This window comes from Coloeus monedula (genome assembly GCF_965178545.1).
Source record: "Coloeus monedula genome assembly, chromosome: 12".
Lineage (NCBI taxonomy): Eukaryota > Metazoa > Chordata > Aves > Passeriformes > Corvidae > Coloeus > Coloeus monedula.
In genome coordinates this window covers 10,261,179-10,279,760 of record NC_138792.1, presented here as the reverse complement: position 1 = coordinate 10,279,760, position 18,582 = coordinate 10,261,179, and the positions used below count along the sequence as shown (strand labels likewise).

The 18,582-nt window shown below is 39.5% G+C and overlaps 1 protein-coding gene across 2 annotated transcripts in view; it reads right to left on the bottom strand.

Moving 5' to 3' along the window:
* TENM1 (teneurin transmembrane protein 1) overlaps window positions 1–18,582 on the bottom strand; it is a gene marked incomplete at both ends in the record, with an annotated part of 234,187 nt that overhangs the window by 71,709 nt on the left and 143,896 nt on the right. For both annotated transcript variants that reach the window (XM_082289581.1, XM_082289582.1), the window contains 3 exons: window positions 247–508; window positions 2,249–2,368; window positions 9,280–9,496. In XM_082289581.1, coding sequence (XP_082145707.1) covers window positions 247–508; window positions 2,249–2,368; window positions 9,280–9,496 — 599 coding nt within the window. The remainder of the gene's footprint in view (window positions 1–246; window positions 509–2,248; window positions 2,369–9,279; window positions 9,497–18,582) is intronic.

Below are 18,582 nucleotides of genomic sequence, written 5' to 3'. Positions count from 1 at the left end.
TAATTCATGTTAGCATTCCCCACTTTCTTATACTTGGAGGTAAGAAATAAAGCACCTTTAAATATTAAAAAGTAAAGAAAGAAAAAAGACAACAGCATCTTGTTAAACAGTACTAAACAGATATGCATTGGTGCTATTCTGCCAAGGGAATGACATAACAGCAGTTATTTGCTCACTATCTTCAAAGAATGTCTAAACCTGGTTCTGCAACAGAACAAACTGTTAATTTACAAGTCTTTTCATTACCTGTAGTTCTGGAATAACAGTTCCTCTTTCAGGACAGGACCCTCCAAACGCTGTCAAGGGAGAAGGGAGTACAATTGGGTTTGGACTGATAAAACTACTGATGTCACAAGATGGTGTGTCCGACTCTGCTCTTTGCATTACAACTTTGTCTACAATGATAAATCTATTCCAAGGCAACCAAAGTGTTCTTTTTTCAGATATGAAAGGAGATCTGTCAAAAACTAGAGTGACAGAGATTCCTCCAACAGCCACAAGGTCAAAACTGGAAAAGAGAAAACAAATTGTTTTGTTTCTTTTTGTTTTTTCATCACATTACCACATCTTTCAATGCATCACAAAAACCCCCTTTATGTTCGTTATTACAGCTATTAATTTACTATGTGAAATCATTCAAGTGTACATTCCTTGCATCATCTTGGTATCCACAAAGAAGCTTTACCTCTGTGTGCTTTCTCCCCGTATGCATCAACAGCAAGGCACAGAATTTCACTGTTACTTGGCCTCACTCCCCTCTATTTATCAACTAGAATCAATATTAATAAGTCACCTGTAACAAAAGTGTGAACCCAGTTGCTTTGGTTTATATGAAAAGAAATTCCTATCCCAGAAAAAGGATGCCACTCATCATCTATGCAGGAAGAACATGCAGAATAAGAAGGCTTAAAGCCTTGTAGGCCTTAGCTCTATTAACATAACCATTTCCCTTTTTCTAAAAGCAGCAGGGGGAAAAGGTTGAGTATATTGAGCATAAGACCTCCCTGTACAAGATATGAAATTTTTGGGAAAGATGACGATTAATTGCACTGAGAACTGAGTCAGCTCTTGAACACAAGGAGGGTGATCCTCTGGGATCTGCTGTGAAGAACCATTGGCATATCTGGGCTGCAAAACAGTGGGACATGGAAGGCATGATATACAGTCTCAACTTCCAGAGTTTCTGACATCCACAGTCAGGCAACACAAGGTAATATGTAAACAGCTACTTCACTCTGTGTATTATTGAATGCATCTATTATGGAGGTTTTTGATGGTAACAAACTGTGATAAGAAGTCAGACTTAATTATGCATATCTCATCACATTTCCCAAATGACACCGATTACATTCACAGCAAAATACAGGTAGCATATTTTAATGCAACAACTTTATCCAGGCTAGCATGAGGAGAAAATGATAATTACTAACTTTCAGTAGTGCGATTTGAAAGTCAATAAACTAAGGTGAAATAAATATGCACACTCCTTACTTTTATAAATTGGCAAAGCTAAACAAAAAAAAAAAAATTGTGGAAACAGTGACAAATTGCAACACTTTTTCCCTGCTGGAAGACAGCTTCAGATTTCTTGTAACTCACAATCCAGCCAAGGAAGATGAAATCTTAAACTGCCCTTAACAACTTAATTCAAGTTCAGGAGCAAATCATGACCCTACTGCAAATGGATGGCCAATCCTGAAGTGCGATATAGAATATATTGATACCTCACCTGTCTTTGAGAAATGAACTCAGACCTGAGAGGCTGGGGAAGAAGGGGAAGCCAGGGCTGGTTATGGAACAGCAATTTAACCATTTGTATTTTGAAAGAGTCTGTTCTCACCTTTCCTTGTGTGTCTCAGATGATCAACTAAAGGATTTGACTTCACTGACACCTCAATAAACTACTTGGGTGATTCACATGTAACAACAGAAAAAAACGAGGGAAGACAGGATATTTCCTGGAAGACCTGACTTGTGAAAATATTCCAATGTCAAGGAACTACTGTTACAGCAGTCCAGGAGTTTGAATGTCACTGTAACTTTGTTGCAGTTCAGGTTTTTTTTCTTCTTCTCTTTCTTCTTTGCTCCCTTTACTACAGAGAGCTCCCTTCAACTGTGCTCCCAGAGCAGAAGGCCAGATGCCATCCTCAAGCCACACTATGAACTGTGATGTCAATGGAAATTTTGTACATTAATAGAAGTTGGCAGATGGCCTTAACTACAAAAACTTAAACCATGAAAGCCTGACCTTCCATCCTGTCGGCTGATGGTGTATCCGTATTCATTGTGGTGCAGGAAACTGACGTTCACTCCAACCAAAGGTGTTCCATCTATTGCTACAACCTGGCCTCGGATGACACACGCCCGTCTGTAACAAGAAGAGTAGAAGGCAACATTTTACACACATGGGCATTGGTTTCAGAAACTGGGCTGTTGCTGTGGTCCCAGACAGACAGAACCACTCTGGTATCAGAGCAACTGTTGAGTTTTGAAAGAAAAGTCATACAAGCCCAAAAGATTGATTTGAAAAAGCATTCTCTCACAAAGATGACACACAGACTTTCCAACAAACTGTTGGTATAGGGAGAATATATTCCTGTTTCCAGACATATTTCAGGATACTATTTGTTCTGCCACTGAATAGCACTGCAAAGGTTTCATTGATAGTGTGATTTAGCTTGCTGCAGCTCTAGGGAGTGATCGTTTGTGAAAGGAGAGAATGAAACCTCTGCTGCTAGGTATAGGGCATTGCTGTCTATTAGAAAAAAGCTGAACTAATGTGATAAGGCAGCAGTGAGATACATGGGCTTCACTGAACTTCAGAAAGTTATATAGGTAAATTCACAGGGTGCTTAATCAAGTGTAACATACATTTTTCTCAATCCCCCATCACACGTGATGCCCTTCTAAATTCCCTCTGGGATGCGTTGGACTTGCAGCCACTTTCCACTTTATCCTCACATTCCAGTGAAGAGGTTGGAACATGGCAGAACAGCAGAACACATCAAAGTCAATGGATAGGAAAGTGAACTCATTACTAAGTGAATCTAATCAGAGGCTAACAGGATCACAGAATCACAGAAAATGAGAGCTGAAAGGAAATACAAGACTTTATCTTGTCCATTCCTTTGCCTCGGGTTAGATCGACTATGCCTACATCAGCCCAGACAGATGCTTGTCTAAACTCTGTAAGTTCACCAAGTAACCCATTCCAGTGCCTCTGTATGAATGCTCTACTTAGGGCAAGTTCTTCCTACTGTCCAATTTGAACCTCAACTGCTGTCCTTTCAGACCATTGCTTTCACCTTAGTCAAAGAAATGGTGAAGAAATTACCGTTTTTCTTAGCTTTAGCCTTTTACCTATGTGAATAATGAAACATGAAGGAATCAAGTCTCCTAATGATGAGGATTAAGATGAGAAATATGGTCATCATGGTGCAGATTAGGACCTAGTAGCATTTTCTAAGGGTTTACACAGCCACATTCCACTGAAAACCCTCCCAGTATTTTGCCCTGTACTGTCAGCTACACCACATCAACACACTGGCTGAACCAACCCAGGTCTTGGAAACTCATGATACTACTGCACCTGTTTCCTGGAACTGCAGTTTTACATAATGACGTGAACAGTGTATGCAGAAGTCTTTTGGTAACCTTAAGACATTGAGGGTCAAAACCAAGAAAATACATATAAAGTGAACTGGCATTAATTATTCAATATTAATGACAAGCATAAATTTAGGCACTGTCATGTCTCTTTCTCAAATTGAAAATTTGTGGTAACCCTCAACAGACACATCCACTGCACAGTGAATACGTGATCTAAAGGAAAAAACTTAACAGCTCCTCCAAAAAAAGTTATTTAGGAGTTTACATATGAATTAAAAAAATATCTCTAGAGAGATTAATTGACCATGATCCAATGCAATCATATGCAGAAACTGGACAACACAAACTTCTGAAAATTCTGACATGTTTTTTAAGATCCCATTCTCCCAAGCCACTGACAGGACACTGATTTATCACCATGATATCATCAAACCCACCTAACTATGACTTGAGAAAATGCAACTGGTAAAAATTAACCTCTTTGAGAGTACACCATTCACCACAGCTGCTAATAGGAATTCCATGCTCCCAGGCCATGGAAAGATGCTGATAAATCCTAGAGGAATGGGAGAGGCTGCCTTACTGCCAGTATGCAAAACAAGAGTTCTGACTTACCACTTTTTTCACTTTCTATATGAAGTACATTGGTTGTGGCCCTATTTGTGGCCCAAAATCTGCTGCTCCACTGAAGGCAATTGAGCTCCTATTTGTCTCAACTGACTCTTGAGACTCACTCAAAAGAACAGCCAGGTCCAATTACTCTTTGATTTGTTAGAGCAGAAAATACTGGTTTCTATTATTTTCATGTATTTTTAACATCAACAGACCTGCATTTTCTTTTCTAATACCTTTATTAGTGCATTCCATATATTTACAACACACATTGGTGTGAGACTGAGACCCCTGGGAATAATCATTATTCAGTGCATTATTCTTGCACTTCTGTTTGTTCATTCAACACAGACCTGTCTTCTGACACTACTCTGTCCTCATATTTTATCAAGCACACAGATTTGTATGATAACAGCTCATCAAAATCTCCATTATTTCATCCATGGTCTTTCTTTCTTCTATACATTCACTTCCCATTATTCATAAATAATATTAAGAGACTTATCTTTCAACATTCTCCTTTTTTATTCATCATATTTTACAAGCCACACATATTTATGGTATGTGATAAAGACACATAAACCTCATTATTCTACATTTATCTGTACTGAATTGTCTTTGTAATCTCTTAGATTTTAAATGTTCTAAGCCTGCCTCTGTGTTCCTACATTTGTCCTCATTATTTAATGTCTCTTTATTACCTACTCTAAGTTGAAGAGTCTTCTCCGGCTTCTTTTTGAATTACCAGCACCTACTAAATCTTTGACTTAGCATTTGATCAGAATTAGCTTTAATTCTGGCACTTACCGCAGGTATGAAAACATTTTTCAGTTACTTTATGACCAGCACTAGTCTCCAAGGGTCAGGAGGTAACCAAGAGCCCCAGTTTGCAGCCAGCTCTCCCTGGTTTCCTGGTGCCCTGGCAGCTCACAGAGCAGAACCCATGTCCCCAGGCATGCTGGCACGCAGGTTCCCTGCAGCGCTGCTGCTTAGGGAATACCTCACTTAATTCCTTCCCTTTCCAGGGCTTTTAGGGCATGTTCCCTGCAGTGATGTCCCTTCACAGTCAACTGCCACTTCACGCTTCCTTGCTTCAGCATTCACCCTCTTCCCAGATGAGCTGGGGGCCTTGCTACCACTCACTGCTTCTCTTAATTTGAGCAGAGAAACCTCTGAAGATCATGATGTCTCCTCAATGCACTGCATTTTCTGCCTCTAAGACTTATTCCACATTCTTGTGACTGCCCTGCTTTGCTTTCTCACAGGGGATAACTTGTACTATCTGTCCAACAGCCACCTATTTGTGATGATTGTGTAATCTTAGACCTAAGGCTTTCCAAGTTGTTTTAACTTGAAAGTAAGTGCAAAAATGTCTTTTCTAATTTGGTGAAGCTGGGCAGGAACATGCCCCCGATACGCTGCCTTAGTATTTTCTAATGCATTTAAAATGTTCCTAGTCCCTTGGCAAGCTGTACTAAATCTGCAACTCCAGAGGGAGCAGTTGGCTTTTTGAGATAAAGCTGAGATTCCCACGGGTTGCAGGTGGCCTAAAAGAAGTAGGATTCCTCTGTCAATGCTTCATGGGTCATTCCATGAGTAACTGAGGAACTCACTATGCTGTGGATCTCAGGTCTCTGCTGACAGGCAGTTTGTTTGACATCTCTAATTTAAAATATGAGCAGAAGTTTTAGATGCATTCTTTCAGAACTTGTAAAGCATTTTATTATTCTACCACCATTCTGCCTTGCTCTGCTGCTACTTACCTGCTGTTTTTTTGTTTTTGTTTTGCATATTAAGCTTCCAATAAGCACCTCAGGCTGAGACATTAGGCTCAGATATGGAACTCTGTCAAGCAGCTTGTGAATTTGCAAGTGTCACATTACCAGAAGATGTCATTTACTGTATTACATTTTTGATTAAAATCTTCAATGAGAGAAATTAAGCTGAAGGCTAGTGAGGTACATTCATTTCTTCCTGCTGACAATGTTGCTGTAAGCAGCCTTTGAAGGGTAATTAATTCACTACCATACACTGGGCCCTTTTCGTGGGCAATTTGCAGTGAGTCAAATAGCTTGCCAGCAGCATGCATTAAAAAAAAAAAAAACCTCAGCAAAGAAACAAGCTAAAAACCTTCCTGAGAACAAAAGTTGACAAAAACACTATAATCTGCTACACCCTGCTACATGTAGTAGGTTAAAATCATGCCTGATGTAAGCAAGTACATTTCCATTTATCCAGAATGTCTCTAATCTGCCTTTCAGCATGTCACAGTTTAAGTGGGAGTTTGTACAAACCCAGTGCATATGACATAGCTTTGACATAACAAAATGTAAAATATGTTTTGCAAACATGTAGCTCCTTAACATTATTTTTGGTGTAGTATTTAGCCATGGCATGGTATTTAGCTCATGCAACATCCTGACTATATTTTAGAAGCCAAATGTTTAAATATTAGACCTAAGATAAAGTCCAAGAGGCAAATGCAGAGGGATAGATGTCTCAGCAGCTGACAGAACAACTAGTTTTAGTATTTCAGATTATTTGTAAAATTCCAGGATATGGCAGAGACCAAACACTTCCAGTCTGAAGGACAGAGATGATCTTCACCCTTTTTGATAGCTTTCCAAGATCTAATCAACATCACTTTTTCTCCAGGGAGATTCATGCAAACATCACCCATACTTTACATACATTTACTATACTGTGTTACAGCAAAACACTGCCCAATGTCATTTGAATCAGAAGACTGAAAATCTTGGATAGATGTCTCTTCCTTAATCCTCCTAATGGTCTCAGAGATTTCTTGTAAAGGGAAAAAAAAGGGCAGATAGGGCTTGGCAAAATTGGAGCACCAGTGAGAATAGATGCCAGTGCTCTGATATAAATGCATGCCACTACTACATCCAATCCTTCCAACATGTTGAACCACCAATGTTATAAAATCAGTGGCATTGCAGGCAGCCATGACTTAAGATCATCTGCCTAGACACAACCTTTTCAGTAAAAGCCCAAAGGAGATTTAAACCTCCCAAGCATTCTTTGGTCTTTACCAGATAGGCTGGATCACAGATTTCTGATTTTTTACTGTAGCAGCAGTTGTCTTTCTATATTTTTTCAGTAATTGTAATTCCCAGGAGAAGAACTGACACAAGATGACAGTCAGATTGGCAACGTCAGAGGAAGATTTCTGAACAGAGGCAGCATGGCTCAGCTATTGCCTCGTTCAGAAACCCTGCTTATCTCTCATCCTTGAGGAAAATTCTGGCAGTTTTTAATAATATTTGACTTACGGATGAACAATATTTCAACAGCCTGGAAGACTCGAGGATCAAGCAAAGTGTGGACTGAGCAACCCTTTGGGGTGCCCAGCACATTGCAGATTACTGTTGACAAACCACAGGAGACACAGCACAGCATGAGTCTCCAGGCACTGCCCAGACTCCAAAGATGCAGCCACTCTCATCTGAATCCCAATGATCTTCTAACCAAGCTAACTATAAATTTGTCTACAGTGGGAGGAAATGATATCTGGGGTGTTGGTGATACACCAATGCCAGCAAAGTCCTACTTCTCAGTGGCAGGAAGTAAGAAGCCATGGTGAGGGGTGGGCTGCTGCTCCCACATGGAACTTCACTGCTCTTCAGTCTTCAAAGGCATGGCAGGTATCAGCGTAAAGAAATGAAATACTCAGAAAAAGCTTTTAAATCCAAGTTAAATCCCATCAATGATAGCTTTAAAAGATCAATTCCTTTTATCTATAAAAGCACGTTGATGGGATTATGTGCAATCTGGCTGCTAACATTTGCAGTGTCACAGAACACTGTACAGGTAACTTGAGCACTCACCTCCTCTCTGGAAACTCCTCACCGTGAGGCATTTTGACGAAGAAAATTTTCAGTGGTGACCTTTGGTTTAAACTGTGCACAGAGCCAGCCAAGGACCCTGCCCCAAGTGCAGTGGCCTCATTCATAAGCACAACACACTCCAAGAGACTCACCAGAGGCAGGTGGGTGCTTCTCATGGAGTTCATCTTCATGGCCTATTGTTTTACATATTTATAACATCCTGTTACATTATTAATACTGATTAAATGTTTAGGCATTTCAGATCAATAATGACTCTGTTTACAAATTTACTTTATTAAAAATTAATGCTGCAAAGAAAAAAGTGCACTGAATTTGTGTGCAGCTATGGGATTGTGTTGAGGTTGTAACCTAAGTGCTATGTACTGGGAAAACAAAAAAATTCTTATGTGCTTATTACTGGAACATGGTTTATGCAATGCACAGGCCTAGTTGACAGGGTAATAGTCAGGTGATGTGGATGATTTGTGGATCTCTTTGTCAGCATGTAAGTTATAGCTTCCCAAGTGAACTGCAGCATAAAAACTTATGTGCCCCTGTATTTCAAATATTCAAGAAAATATGTGTTACCAGGTTTTCTGAGTAAGTAAGTGCCCTTTTCCTACTGCATATTTCCTTCCTGTTAAAGGGCAAAGCCAATCTCACAAACACTCATGGATCACTCTACTCTTTGCATGATAACCTGCAGCACAAAATAGTAAATTCCACACTGCTTTATCAATGTGTAGCAAAACCAAGGAAGTTTTTTAATTATGTGTCTAGATTACATGTAAGTGACACACATTAAATTCATTACACTGTAAATACCAATCAAATTGTATAGGGCATAAAGGTAACTGAAGACAGCAGATGTGAATCCAACTCGCATCCTGCCATCACTTAGGTACAGTGTGAAGGGCTGAACTTCCCCCTGCTGATTTTACAGGCATGAGACAACTTACCCAAGTCAGTCTTGTTAATAAGAGCAGTAGAGTTTGTTGCTGTGACACTTACATGAACCAGACAGGTAGCAACAATAATCAGATAACCAAGATCCTCAGCTGTTGGGACTTTAAAGTTTGCTATCCTGTTAAGTATTTTATGAGCACTGGTGAAAAATTCTCAGCTATCCAGGTACCACCATTTTTTCCTGGTTAAATAATTTAATTGCAGTTCTCAATATTCAGAAAAGTCTTTCATTTAAAAGAAGACTCACCTGCTCTCAAAGGAGGTATCTCCTGGGATTACATGAGTGCTTTCCTTCCCAATAAGGAATCTGATTCGATCATAAAAGAGCCTTGGAGGATGCTGAGAGAAAGGTGGTTGGCTGTGCTGAATAAGGTCAAGGGGATCAGGAGAACCCTGGCAGAGAGGACTTGAGTAACAGTTGCTTTGCTGACAACAGTCAGGGTCTACGCAGTCTGTCAAGCCATCTAAAATGGAAAGAATGGAAACTTCAGGAAATGGAACGGTTCTGAGAATAAAGCACCACATTTATTACCAGAGAGCCCAGGAAGTATGTAATTAATGGGAAGGCATGCTGATTATGACACAGTCAAATTCAATAAATCATTAATGTACATGCTTAGTCCAGGAGGGGTATTTGTCTCAGTCATTAACACTGTATCACCTCATCAAATCCTCACACAATGAGAAAACAGAACCTACAAGCTAAGTAAATAGGGAAGAGCAGGACAGTCTTCCCTGCAGAACAAGCAGAAGAAAGTCACTACACTTGTCAGTGCAACATGATCCACACTGTGCAGCTGCTCCCTCTAACAGCCCTTTATTGTGAGCACTGCCTGGTGACGCCAGCTGGGACATACATTCACTACCCAGCCCCCAGGAACGAGGTCTGAAATGTTACACAACTCTCCCAAGTGTTGTGTAGTACCACTTTTTACCACTGCAGTAGTCAAAAAAGACTTGTTACAGTTGTCTTACTTCTGTTTTAAGCTCTACAATAGTTTTACAAGTGGTTTAGGATATTTACTTTTCATTTATTGGTTGCAATACCAGAATGATCCAGAAAGGGCATAACTGTAATTACACTCCTGCAGTTGGTGATACATGAATGCACACCTTGATTCAGGCTCAATCCCAGTGACCAGACAGTTACAGTCTTCTCTATAGATGTTTGCACCACGAAAGCAAATTTGGAAAGTGAAAATAAAGGTATTCCTCCTCTGTCCATTTTCAAATATGAAAAATAGAAGAAATAATAGATTTTTTCAGAAATCTACATTTCCTTATGGACAAAATTGCAGTAAAATTTGTGGGTGAAATTAAGTTACTTAAATATCTAAAGCTTATGATGAAAATTGAAGCACTGAAGTACATCTAAATTAAGCACCTAAATAAAACCTAAAATTGGGCTATTGGCATTTAATTGCTTCTATCAGCAGCTTAGATGTCCAAATTGCCTAAATTACATACTCAATCAGAAACAATTTTATAGGATATGGTAAGATGACCAACAGTCTTCTTCAACATCCACTTTATGACTCAGCAGCTGTAAGTTGCTTGCATTTAAAGCAAGATAAAGGTGTTTTATCCTTCAACAAAGACACCTCTTTGTATTTCTAACAAGGTTGGTCTGAATAAACGTGGAGTCATCCTATCACTGTATGGATCTCCCTTGCATTAAAATTGGAATGTTGTAGGATCAACATACTGTCAGATATTTTCACCTCATGCTTTGACTTTCCATACTCTGTTTGCACCAACACTTTGAAGTCTATCAAACTGCACCTCCTCCAGGCAAACTGTGCCAGCACAGGAGCTCCTGGAGCTTTGTCATTGACTTTAATGGGTTCGAGATGAATCCCCAGCCAACCCCACTGCTTTCTCACCAGAGCACTGCGTGACTGCTCAGTAAACAGCAGCATAAAACATTCAGTTTTAAAGGAAAGCAAAAGCCCTTCTACAGAACAAACACATATAATGAAATGGCCTTTCCTGGCATCTGAAAATCCTTGCCTGACCTTGAGCAAGGTAATTGCTTGGCTAAGGAAAAAATATTAACAAATCTATTCTCTGCAGCTGGGAAATCAGATAGAGCAGGCTAGCTTTTGTGGTAATGAGCCAAGGGCAACTGTAGATAGCTAGTAACAACAATCTAGGATCCTCAGATCCAGCAGAGCTGACATGGCTACAGGTCAGTGTGCGCTTTAAGTTCTCTCAACATTCCCCATATCCTGGAGACAACAGGCATTTGCCAGCAGTGGGAGAAGAACTTCACAGGGCAGTGTTGAGTTTATTGACTTTGAGTGCAGCAGTCAATTTATATTCAGGAAAGCCTAGGAAGCAACTGAAATCTGCTAGGAAGTCAGTAAGCTGAAACAATAAGGGGCCTCCAGTCTAAATAAAAGCACATGGGAAGCAGATGGAGGAGTTCACAACATGAACCAGAGGGGTTTTCAGTGGGTTCTGATGAAAAAATAAAGGAGTGTTTTGGGTTGGAACTTGAAGAGCAGGCTTGGAACTGCAAGGAAGAAAAAGAATTGTTTCATCTATTTTTTGTCCAAGGAATGAAGCTCTCTATATTCTCAAAAAATGAACTGAAAAGCTTCAAGTTACAGATGCTTTTCAGCAGATCATCCAAACTACAAACGTTAAAGAATTCTACTCGACTTGAAAATGTCATAAAGACATTGAAATCTCTTGCTGTGGTTTATACTGGTGGTGGTGCCTGCAGAGGGCTCTGACATGGTCAGGCCATTCAGGGCTGGGCTCTGCCAGTGGAAGGGTTATGGCAGTGACAAGTCTTGTTCAAGGAGTCAAGGGATTTTCTGGAAGATACTAATTTCTACAAGCTCACAGCTGTCTACCTGAGAAACTTGACAAACATTGGTCTGGCAGATTACGTGCTAATCGGAAAAAAACGAGTACTTATTTCAGAATAACAGTATCCATGGGGAAGCTATTTTGGAGTAATTTATTCCACACTAGCAATTCTGATTAATTTTTTCCTTGTCAACAAGCCATTAGATGTGGGAACTGAGATGACCTGATTCTCTCATTTATGTAAGAAATGAAAGTGAAAGGTCACAGAAATACTAGAATATGAAGATTTGCCTAGGCAAGAAATAGCTACAAAAATAACACTTAACTATTTTGCTTGTTCTAATAGAGTCCTCATTTTCCTCTGCTTCGGTCAAGAGCTTACATAGCTGGTGACAAACACAGTGCATTCAGGCTGTACACAAAAAGAAACCAAGGAAAGGGAAAGCCATTTTCCATCTTCCAGTCAGACTCAATTTTCCTCTTTTCTTTACAGCTTCCTTGTCAGCAGTGACCGCCTTATAAATTCTTCCAGGTTCTGCTAATGGAGTTATTTTGGTTTGAATTACTTGCACCTGGTTTCATTTGCCTCTTCAGCCTCCCAGGGCTACAAGAGGGTGGGTTTTCCCATTAGGAGGGTGTGAAGTCCCAGAAGCACATCTGAACAAGCCATTTGGAGACTGGTGTGCATCCTAACAGCACCAAAAATGTATGAAGTTCTGGATTCAGAGCTACAAAGTCATCAGATAAAAAAACTGCTACCCAAAATATCAGTATTAGTGCAAAGGAGCAGTGTTTAGGTCACAGACTATCATTCATGAGTTCACTTTCTCTCTCATGCTGTACTTTTTAAAAAATATTTTGATTGATCAGACAGGAATTTATTTCAACCTCCCCTCACAACCATGAAGAATGAAAGAGAAGACATGTTAGGCTCAGAGAAGATGCTTCATGAGCAGCAAGACAGGAGGGGCAGAAGCACCAGCTCCTCTGTGGACTTAACATGGCATATTTAGCTTAGACGGCTGTGTGTATTTTAGGCATATTAACTACAGTTGTCTTGAGTAATGCAACTTCCAGCTTTTCTCCAAACAATCAAATAAAATTTAGAAGAGAAACTGACATGGATAGAACTGAAAAATATTTCTCTCACTTTGTGAAGAAGTAAAATAATAAAACACTTATTTTGGGGCAAACAGGGAACTCTTAAGCCAAAATAAAACCTTTCTTCCACTGTAGGCTTATTCAAGACATTGGTTTTAAATTAAACATTTTTGAAGAAAAAAAGGAAGAAAATCCAAATCTAAAACCTCCGAAGAAAATTCCTATAATTTAGCATGATATCCATCAAAATGGACCAGGTAAACCAAACTGGTACAGAATACATATGGAGACAGGTTGTGATAATGCAAATCATATTAGTAAGTGCATATGAGGACAACATTTTCAACAAGCCAATCCTATTTGAAATGAGATTTTTAACCCAGGAGAATAACCCAGAAAAAAATACCAAATAAATCTTGTTTATAAACTATATAGTCAAATTCATTCACTTGAAAATGCTACAAATACATTGGTCAGTTCTCAACCAATGGTCACAATTTGAGTTAAATTTTTATATCAGGAACCAACTATTAAAAAGCTCACCATGTTAGCAAATCAGCAGGGTTTCTTTTAAATCTCAGGAGACAACAGTCAGGAGCATGAACAAACTACTACAAACAGCAAACACTGTAATTCATACAGCAGGGGATCCTGTACACTGAAGTTTTTACTGTCAATTACCCCAAAGTGCAGACTAAAATGTATTACAGATGTGTAAATGGTTTTGGTTTGTTACCAGCATTTAAAAATTTATTTTATATGAAAGACAGCCAGGCAGATTCATAGTACACTACAGATTATATAATACAGTGATTTACATTTTGATGAGTCTGAGATTATGGCTTCCCATCCTCCCTCTTTTGTATGCAAGGATAATGATGAACTGGGGTATTTTGCTTTGTAAGTGAATTAGAAAATTAAAATATGTTTAATATTACTGCTAAGACAGAATTCACAAAGATTGACTTCAGGATAGAAAGCACTTGATAGTATTCTTCAATAATTTAAACAACCTCAAAGGGAAGGCAGAGCATGCCAAAACAAGTTGCTCTGTTTTCAGTCACACCACTCCTATCTGCATTGCAATAGATCACAGAACTAGGACAAGATTTTCCTATTTCTTTGCTGGGGAATAGATTTTTTCAGGAAGCCTTCTATAAGGAATGATACTAATATTTATTGTGTCAGGAGTGTGTGTCAATGGAATCACATGAAGTTTTCCATCAAACAAAATATATTTTCTTGCTTATAAATTTATATATATACTCCTTATTCCATATGATGGAAGGGATGTCACAAGTGTTGTGAAATTAATTCCTCAGCTATGCTTCTGCTGCAGTCATAGAAGGCTCATGTTGTGCTTGGTACAGCACATTTCCTAATGTACACATTGGGCAGCAATCTCTCTTCTACAGGCATGATCACCTTCAGCAGCCAGAAAACTGGCAATGGAACTGTGGCTATGGACCTACCTCTTCACTGGTTACTTTCCAGCAATATATATCTACTTTCTATGTCTGGGAAAATGCTGCACAGTGAGTGCACTTCGTATGCTATGTATTTGAGCTTTCCATGTGCTGCATAATACTTGCATTAAGTTCTCATTAAAATGAAATGAAATGAAATGAAATAAAATAAAATAACAGTTGGAAATGAAAAAGGCTTTTTTTCAGCCCTAAGTTAATTGCAAGAACATGGAACAAGTCATATATTTTGTGCCTGATACAAACAGCTCTGTCACCTACTTTCCAAATCCCAGCATCTCTATTCTTCTCATCCACCCCTGAAGTACTTGAAATTCATGACCACAAATATGGGAATATCACAATAACTCATGTTGCTGAAAATGGATCTGTGTTCACAATTAGTACAAATTGTCTAGATACAATTTCAGGAGCACTCAAGGACAGTAAAGAGGCACTGCATGGGGACACTGGTAAGGGGACAAAGAACAAAGTGGTTCACACCAGCAGTGGTGGCTTCCCCACCTCACCAGTGAAGCATGCAACAACTTGCACAGCAGCTTCTTTTCTATTAAACCACTGAGACACTTTATTAACTGGCTATGAAAATGAAAAATTCAATCAGACTCTACCTCCCATGTTTCTGATGTTAGTTATTTTAATAAACCATCCACTATCATTAAGTTCTGGTGAGGAAAACGTAACTAGTTAGCAATAAAACTTAAAATTGCTATTCTTCTGCTTAAAAGTTCATGAAATGAGCAAAGCTCTCACCTTTTCAAGCTTTTGTCACCCATGCAGAAGATAGTACTGAAATTAACTACCTGGTTAATGTAAACTAATAGGTTTGAAGTCTTATGGATATCAAACCCAGAATACTACAAGTGGTGTAGGTGCTTATATGGTGCATGAATATGTATGCAGACACGCTTACAAACACACCCTAATGATGTACTTGCTCAGTGACATGAAAATCAAATCTCTAAGCAATATGTTGTACTTAGTTTTGGGCACCATGATATAAGAAAGATGTAAAGCTATTAGTAAATGTCCAAAGCAGAGCTATGAAGGTGAAAGGCCTAGAGGGGAAGCCCTCAGAGGAACATCTGAGGTCACTTGGCTTGTTCAGCCTGGAGGAGACTGAGGGAAGACCTCATTGTGGTCTTCAACATCTGCAGAGGGACAGGCACTGACTGATCTCTCCTCTCTGGTGACCAGTGACAGGACTTGGGGGAACACCATGAAGCTGTGTAAGGGGAGGTTTAGGTTGGATATTAGGAAAAGATTCTTCACCCAGAGGGTGGTTGGGCACTGAAACAGGCTCTCCTGGAAAGCTGGCACAGCATAAAATCTGACAGAGTTCAAGAAGTGTTTGGGTAACACTCTCAGACACACGGTGTAATTTTTGGGGCTGTCCTGTGCAGGGTCAGGAGTTGCACTTTGATGATTTTTGTGGGTCCTGTTCAACTCAGGATATTCTATAATTCTGTAAGTATCAATGACTTTCATTTTCACTGCTGCAGAGCAACCCAGAGGGTCGTGTGTGTGTCAGTGCACTCCTGTTCCATCTATACTGATCCCAGTGAGTGCAAGCCAGAGATGGAGCTGTGAGATCTATGTCCAGAACATCTTCACAGAAAGTAAAAAACGGGATTTAAGTTTCTCCTTAAATATTGCCTGTGCTGACTTTATTCACCACAGGCTCAGTTAAGTCTAATTAGTGTTGCCAGGAATCTAAGCAAACGGAATCAAAGAGTAACTTCAGAAGAGACTAAGCAGCAGCAGCAGCCAACTGTCAAGAGTCTCTAATGCTAATTCATATGCATTAATTCAAAGTGCCCAAATTTTACCCATAACACATAGCATGCAGCAGACAGTGAGGCTGTTAAGCGGGAACGCTGGTGTTTATACAAGGAAACCCATCAGTGTACCTATGGAAAGGCTGTAAATGTTTTATCCAGTGAGTACCAGTAGTGTTTGGCCTTCCACACTCGGGACAATACAAATATATCAGGGTTTTAAGAAACTGTAAGTATCCCTAGGGAGTCCTCGCTGCTCAGCAACAATGAAAACCATTCCCATCAGTATTATTTATATTGGGTAATAATAGCATATTACTTATATATGGACTCAATATCTCTGTGATGGATAGCTTATTAAAACGCCAATGGACAGATCAGAAATACATCAATATTTTAGCAGCACTGGTTATCCACCCAAGGCTATGCTGAGTCATATATTTCCTTGTGCTTGGAAAAGCTTGGAGAAAGCTACAATAACTGTCTGAAGTGACGGAAGGCATATTTGGAAAAGAATTCAAAGCTTGTAAGTAAACAGTATTTTCCTTAAAAACAAACAGGCAAGATTGATTAATGAAAGAAAAACGATAAAAGGAGATGCAGGCAAATTTAAAAGAAAGATCTGTATCAAACAAACTAATGGGAATGACAGGCTGTGACTTTCAGCTTGAGACAAAGACCTGTTTGTGCAGCAGCTGGGTAAATATATGTCCAAAAACCAGGCAAATTGTAGCTTGGCTGCAATTGAGTGGGGTGTGACGCATGAGTGCCGTGTGTTCCCCCACCTCAGCGGTGTGTTCTGCCTCCTGCCCCACGACACAGGCACTTTGTCTGCAAAGAGCTCAGCAGAGCTTTCCAGAGATCTGGAGCTACTGGAGCTTCTAATGAGTCCAAATTAGTGGCAGGACAAGAGGAAATACCCTGCGCAGATGAGCTGAACGGCCATCTTATAAACTGAAATCATGTGAGTCGTGACAGTGAAAGAAGGAGAATACAGAATGGGGAATTATCCTGAGGGAAGCCACAGTGAGGGAAAGGCCCCACTGCAAAGGTCACCTGCTTGACTCCTTGGCATTTTTTAATGGACATCACACTGCTAACAGACTGCAGAAGCACTCCATGAGAGCAAGTGCAAACCATGCCATCGTGCATCTGTTATAATGCTAAGACCTTTCCACTGATATTTGTAGTGATATTTGAACAGGTAAACATGCCCTTAAGTCTGCAAGCAGGAAAAAGCTAACAGAGAGTTATGAGCTGGAATGGGAAAGGCAGTCAGGGAACAAGTGCAGCAAATCCTAGCGGGGCTCTAAAAGAAATTCTACTTTCCCTGCCCGGGAGAATAGTCCACACATGTTTTATCATATCACCAGGAGAAACTGCACTGAAGGAATCTTGGTGCTTCAGTGGCTGCAGGACCAGGATACCTGGGAATATGCTTACGGCTTTTCTTTATATGATTATATCAGTCCTTAAAATACAAATTCAAGACTTTCCCCCTCCCAAAGCTTTTGCGCTCTTAATACAGGCTAAACAACAACAGTAACACTTTCTCATGCCAATCAAATGACATTATTGAATCCTTATGGCTGGGATTAACCTGCCTTTTTTCTACTGTGTTTCTGAATGCAGTTTTAAATGACAAAAAATCTCAGTTTTTCCTGAAAGTACCATGTGACAAATTAACTGAAAAAATAACTGAAAACAAAACAAAATTATCTCTTTGTCTAAGTTCTAAAATTAGACTTTGTTTGAAATTATAATTGCTCAACTTTACTAGAGCTTTGTTCTTTGGTGGTGATCTCCTCCTCAAGAACCTGAAGCACAATAGGACTGAGATATAAATATTTAAACACAACTGGAATGATAAAGACCTTTGCTAGGTGAGAATGCCATGATTTGGCCTATAAAAGGGCACTAAATTATCTCTTGCGTTATGTGTCACTGACTGAATATGATCACATCCTAAGAGCTTAGGAAGTTCCCACCTGTCAGCTGTGTTTCTTTAACTCAGCTGAGTGCAAACTCTTAACTCACCTCAGCTACAGGTGAAAATGCTAATAACTTCCATCCTGATGAACCTCCAGCTGTGTAGCTTGATGGATGGAAACTTGCTATGTCACCATAATATTCTCACAGTCTAAGGCTCAACCTCCCAGCAAACAGGACTTAAGAGGTAATGTCATACCTGCTTCCCAATTCCTGATTTTCCTGTTGTGTTGGTATACAAACACTGAAACACACAGCTTCTGATTTCATATTCATCTTACACTGGTATAACTCCAATGACTTTAGGGGAATTTTTCTAATTTATACTTATGCCAAATCAGGTCCTATGAACTTATATATATATATATATATATATACATA